Raw genomic sequence first — 6,000 nt, 5'->3', positions numbered from 1 at the left:
TCAGGCACCGGGAGCTCTGCACTTGGAGAGACGAAGGCGAGGTCCCCCCAGCACCAGGTAGAGCTGTCCCGGTGCTTTTTCCTGGTGCTTTTCCCGGTGCTTTTCCCGGTTCTTATCCCGGTGTCTCAGGAGCCGCAGCCCCGCCCTCTCTATGGTGCCCTGAGGGGCCGCCCCGGGGCCAGAGCGCCGCCCCGCCCACCGAGCGCCTGCCCCGCCCCACAGCGCGCCCCCTGCCGGCCGGGCGGCTCCGCGCCGGGTAGCCCCTCTCCAACACGAGGAAGTCCCTCCCCTCCATCCCGCTCGCTGATTGGCTGCAGCGCGCTCGGGGGCGGGCGGTGATTGGCTGCGGCGGGGGTGGGCGGGGCAGGACCGGCGCGTCCCGGCCGTGGCGGCGGCGGCGGGAGCGCGACGGGGCCGGTGCGCGCCCCCCGCCCGCGGCCGCGCCATGAAGAGCCTCAAGTCCCGCCTGAAGAAACACGAAGCGGTCATCGGGGGCAGCGCGGTAGGTGCCGGGGAAGGACCCCCGAGGGTTCCTGGGGTGGGGCGGAGCGCGGGGGTCCCGGCGTTTGGAGGGACGGAGAACGGGAGTCCCGGTTCTTGAAAGGGCGGAGAACGGGGGTCCCGGTTTCACGTGGGACAGAACACGAAGTTTCAGGAGGGATGGAGAACGGGGTCCCGGCGTTTGGAGGGGCAAAACACGAGGGTCCCGGCTCTTGGAGGGACGGGGAGCGGGGGTCCCGGTTCTTGAAAGGGCGGAGAACGGGGGTCCCGGTTTCACGTGGGACAGAACACGAGGGTCCGGCTTTAGGAGGGGCGGAGCGCGAAGGTCCCGGCTCTTGGGGACACAAAGCTCGGGGGTCTCGGCTCCTGGAAGGGCGGAGAACGAGGGTTCCGGCGTTTGGAGGGGCAAAACACAAGGGTCCCGGTATCAGGAGGGGCAGAGCACGGTGTCCCGGCTCTTGGGGACGCCGAGCTCGGGGGTCGCGGCTCTTGGGGACGCCGAGCTCGGGGGTCGCGGCTCTTGGGGACGCCGAGCTCGGGGGTCGCGGCTCTTGGGGACGCCGAGCTCGGGGGTCGCGGCTCTTGGGGACGCCGAGCTCGGGGGTCCCGGCTCTTGGGGACACAAAGCTCGGGGGTCGCGGCTCCCTGTCCCGGCTCCCGGAGGGACGGAGCACGGACGATTTCGGCTCCCGGGGGTAACGGGGGCTTGGCTGGGAGCAGAGAGCGGGGATAACGCGGGGGAAGCAGAGCCCGGGATCGCCGGGCTGGGCTGGGCTGAGCCGGGGCAGCCACGGGGCGAGCGCTCCCCGAGCCGCGCTGGCCTCTGGCTCCGGCTGCCCAGCCGGTTATCTGTGCCTGGCTGCTGCCTCCTGCTCTCATTAACGCACTAATTAACGCTTTTTTTTTTGCTCCCGAGAGGCTCGGGAGCCGGTGCGGGGCACGGGCAGGAGCGAGTTCTGCGCTAGGAATTAAAAGCGGAGCGCTTCTAAGGAGGATTTGCTTAGGAAGTGGGCAGAAACTTTCAGAGGCTGTGATTGCTGATCATCCAGTCTGGAATGCAGAGCCGGGGGAGGCAGAACCTCTGGAATTGCACCTTTGTGATGGTGCAGTTGTCTGTCCGGCTTCCAAAATTTAGGCTGGTTTTAGCTGGCTTTAACTGCCTTTCTCGGTCTTTATTTTTTACTTCATTCATCCCCGCGGATGACTTTTGTTGAGGGAGGAGGGCTTTGTAAGTGGAGAAAGCTGCGTTTGGGAATTGCTTCTCGCGTTAAATCATCTTTAATTGTGGCTGTTCAGTAAATGCTTCCCCGGGAATCCATCCCTGAGCTCGCCGCTGGAATAGCGGGACAGGGAGGTGAACACGAGAATGCCGATATCTCAAGGGACGGCTGATAAAAGCAATCTCTAAAATCCTCCTGTTACCTGACAATAGCGGTGGGGAGGAGCTGGAGCTGCTCTAAAGCGCTGACAGAACTCCCTGGCAGATGACAGCTCCCATCCCATCCCATCCCCGTGCCCCGGGATCCACGGAGCACTGCGGTGATTCATGGGGCTGTTATGAGCATTTGTCATGTTTGAGCTGGCACTGCTCTGTGTTCATTAGCTCTCCTGTACTTTAGAGCTGTTTGTTATTCTCTAATTAGCCCAATAATTAAATGCAAACAAAGACTGACAGCACCTGCGTTTGGTTTTGAATAGGCATGGAGATTTTTCACGTCCAATAATCCTCTTCAGAGGAGGTTTGGGCAGTCTTAATATCTTTGAAAGCTTAGATTTCTCTAAAATACGCGAAGGGAAATTGCTTTCAGCAAGATCCTGTAAAAACAGGGATTTTTGCCCATAGTAAACTTATTTCCCCTATTCATTGCATAGTTCGGTTAAGTGATCACTCCACCATCTCATCAAAAAGCAACTTTGAATCCTCTCTGTGGGGACACAGATCCATCCCCGCGGGTGGTGGGAGCAGGGGGATGAGGCTGGGTCTGTGTTCTCCTGCTGGAAGGAGGGGACGTGGGTGGGACCCTGCCAGCGGCAGCTTCAGAGATCCTGCCTGAAAGGAGTGGACAAGAGGTGCCTGTGTGAGGAAACTCCATCCCTCTCTGCTCTCCCCACCCAGTGCTATTTCCTGGGGGGTGGAGGGAAACCTAACCCAGCTTGCTTTTTGGAAATTTTCCTCCAGGTGAAAGTAGTAGTCGTGTGTTTTCTGTTGGGAGTGACTTTATTACTGATTTGTGATGGAGGGAAGCCACGAAAAGCAGCAAAAAGTAAAAGCCGTGTCAGTTATTACCAATTCTAGTGCCTGAAAGTGGAATTACCTGGTTTTGCCAACTCCAGCTGGCTGGTGGTGCTTGGAAAATAATCTGAGCAGGCTGTTCAGTGCTCTGCATAGTGAGACAAATGCCTGTCATTAGCAGGAGGGCAGGCTGGAAAGTTGGATGTGGGGTACCAAGGTCAGAGGAGGTGCCTCATTCACCAGCATTTACAGGAAAAATCTTAATTAATGTACTCAATCCCACTGCTCCTGAGATTCCAGAATACATCCTGACACCCTAAATGTGTGTTTGGGACCTGGATTGTGTTCAGGAAATGTGATCTTTCAGCAGAGTTAGAAATTGTGTCTGTACCAACGAGGTTCTCTCTGGTTGGTCTCTCTTGAGAAGCTGATTGTTGTTCTCCAAAGCTGTGTCTGGCTCAGACCTGTGCAAAAATGGAATTTCAGTGGTGAGCTCTGACTGTGGCCTCTGCAGGGACAAGGCAGCTGCACCTCTGGGGAGGGGCTCTGCTCAATCTCAGGTGTGTTCCCTCCTCAGGTGGGCTTTGAGCCTTGCTGTCCCTTGTGATGGGGCCTGGAATTTAGGGAAGGGGCACCTGGAGTTACTGGGAAATTCGGGGTTCCTGGTGGTGCTTTGGGCAGAGCTGGAGCTGCATCCCAAGGTGTGGGATCCCCACAGTTCAGGAACCACCAGCACTGCTGCAGGAGGAGGTGGGGATGGATCACCTGGGAGGATGTGTGGGGATGGATCACCTGCAGGAGGTGATGGATAACCTGGGATAACCTGCAGGAAATGGGGATCACCTGCACTGGTGGGAATGGGCACATCCAAAACCATGTGAAAACTCCTACCAATCCTTTCTCCTCTGGGAAAAGTGCTGCTGGCTTCTGTTTAATTAAGAGAAACCAAACCTGCCGTGTAATTAGCAGAAACCATTGTGCAAGGAACAAAGGGACACCTGAGCACTCGGTGTGATGAGCTGTGATTATTAATAATGGAAATCTGAACAAACTCTGCACTTAGTGACAGCCGAGCTTGTTCAGGGCTGTGTCAAGGCTTCTTTCCCTGTTCGTGCTGCCCAGCTCTGGTCAGTGGATGAGTTTTCCTCTGGGAAAGGAGGAGGGGGAGCATTTTGGGGTGACCCAGGACACCATTAAACATCTGCCTGTGCCCTGCCAGCAGCACACGGAGCAGCTGCCACCTCCTCTCCTGGGCTCACCCTCTTTGTTATGGCAGTGGAGGATGCTGCTGGAATCTGCAAATTCATCAGCAGCATGAATGTTAACAGTGGTTTGCAACCCCAGTGTGCTGTCAGATCCACATCAGTAACTGAAGGGGTGAAGCGAAAAATAGGTGTTTGATACCCGAATTTGAACCCTTGGAAGATTCAAGGTCGTTCACAGAAGAAGGAGCTGGTGCTGCTGGGGGCACAGCAGAGTTTGTACACGGCCAAGGCTTTGGTGGCTTTGTGTCCTGGCTGTGCCCTGTGCAAGGACACAGAGCAGTTTGTCAGCCAGGCTGATCCCAGTGCCCTCACCCATCAGCAGAATTTTCCCAGCCTTGCTGCTGCTGGCTGGAGCAGTTCTGTCCCCTCCCCTGAGGTGACTTTGCTGTGACATCCTCAGCCAAGCACCCATTGCAATATTCCAGTGGCATTCCTGGCCTGGCTGGGGCTGTTCCTTGGAGCACGTTTGGTTCCAGGAAGCTTTATTCAGGCTCGTGCTAATGCGTTTGTTCTTGGGGGAAAAAAAAAAAAAAAAAATCTCTTTGTGATTCATTTGCATTGAGTTAGCTGGAATTAGAGCTTGTTTGTGTGGTGCTTGGGGTGAAGCTGAATGAACACAAGGGGCAATTTGTGGTGCAGCAGAAGCGTTGTGGTGCAGCCTGTTTACAGGTGCATTGTAATTTTCAGGCTCCGTAGAAAGGAGTTTTAATGCTTTATCTCTTTGGAATGTAGCAATTAAAAATATTTAAAAGAGTGGAGGTTCAGTGCAGGCCTGGGAGTTCAATATCCTGAGTTGATTTGCAGACATAATTACACAGATAAGCTCTGTGTGTATCTGTTTGGAGTTCATGTGACCTTTTCTGGAGAAGCAACTTATGGAGAACTTTGTTGGTATTTAAATATTAATATTATCAAGCACATGCTTGAACATCTGATCCTGTTTTCATCACTGGTGACTGACCATGGCTGGGATTTATTGCTCCCTTCCCCGTGTGCTGGATGCAACAGCCACGTCAGGTTTCATCACCCCTGCTATTTCCTGATGCTTTTAATAAATGGAAATACACAAATCAATGCCTGAGAGCTCAGAAATCCCAGCTAATGCTGTGCCTGAAGTCCTGGGGAGGCAGGAGCTGCTCCCACTGGCAGCACAGGCAGCTGGACTCTGACCCTGCTCCTGTTTCTCCCTGCTTAAAGGGGAAATATTTCTCCTGGCCACTGTGGGGTGAAGCCAGGCTGCAGCAGGAGCTGGGCTTGCAGGGCTCCCCTTTATTTGGGAGATGGGAACTGTGGTTCCTGCTCCAGGGAGGGTGTGATGTTCCTTGTGTGTGTGACCCCAGGTACCCTGAAATGTCCTGGACAGAGTCTGGAGGTGTCACTGCTGTGTGTGTGACCCCAGGTACCCTGGAATGTCCTGGGCAGAGTCTGCAGGTGTCACTGCTGTGTGCCCTGAGTGCCCCAGCAGCTCTGGGCACTTTTCTTGGTGTCCAAGTCAGGCTGTGCCTCAAGGCTGGCAGTCTGAGGCTGTTTTATCAAGGAAGTGCTCTGGAGCTGTGTGTTGGCTGTGAGACATGGGAAAGTTGTTCCAGAACAGAACTGGGACTGTTCTTAGCCCTTTGAGCAGGCTTTGCCCCCTGCAGGGGCTGCAGGCAGAATCCTTTGACACTTCCAGTGCAGCCTCTGAGCCTCCTGTGGCTGCTGCTGGTGGATTTGTGCCTGGAAGAGAGAAACTGCTGCGAGGGATCTCTCACTCCTTGCAGAGGGAATTGTTGATTTTGTTTTTGAGGATTTTTTGACACATAGCAGAGCTAGAAGTCGATTTGAATTGTTTCTTGATTCTTAATAAATTTATCTTGACAGGTATGCTGATTTGGGAGGAAAATGCCTTCAGAACAGGGTAAAATCAGGAATATTTGAGGAGATTTAGGTGCTTGCTTTAGGCAGTTTGTTAGGGCACTGTTACCTGCATTCATGACAGGCTGCAGTTACATTTAAACCCAC

General features: G+C 54.7%; 1 protein-coding gene across 2 annotated transcripts in view; it reads left to right on the top strand.

Moving 5' to 3' along the window:
• Nucleotides 1-385: 385 nt before the first annotated feature.
• UACA (uveal autoantigen with coiled-coil domains and ankyrin repeats) overlaps nucleotides 386-6,000 on the top strand; it is a 28,558-nt gene continuing 22,943 nt past the window's right edge. For both annotated transcript variants that reach the window (XM_088172759.1, XM_088172758.1), the window contains exon 1: nucleotides 386-502. In XM_088172759.1, coding sequence (XP_088028885.1) covers nucleotides 446-502 — 57 coding nt within the window. In that variant the 5' untranslated portion in view covers nucleotides 386-445. The remainder of the gene's footprint in view (nucleotides 503-6,000) is intronic.

Source organism: Sturnus vulgaris, chromosome 13 (assembly GCF_052056855.1).
Source record: "Sturnus vulgaris isolate bStuVul1 chromosome 13, bStuVul1.hap1, whole genome shotgun sequence".
In the NCBI taxonomy this organism is placed as follows: domain Eukaryota; kingdom Metazoa; phylum Chordata; class Aves; order Passeriformes; family Sturnidae; genus Sturnus; species Sturnus vulgaris.
The sequence above is the reverse complement of the archived record's forward strand: the minus strand, read 5'-3'. Positions and strand labels throughout refer to the sequence as shown.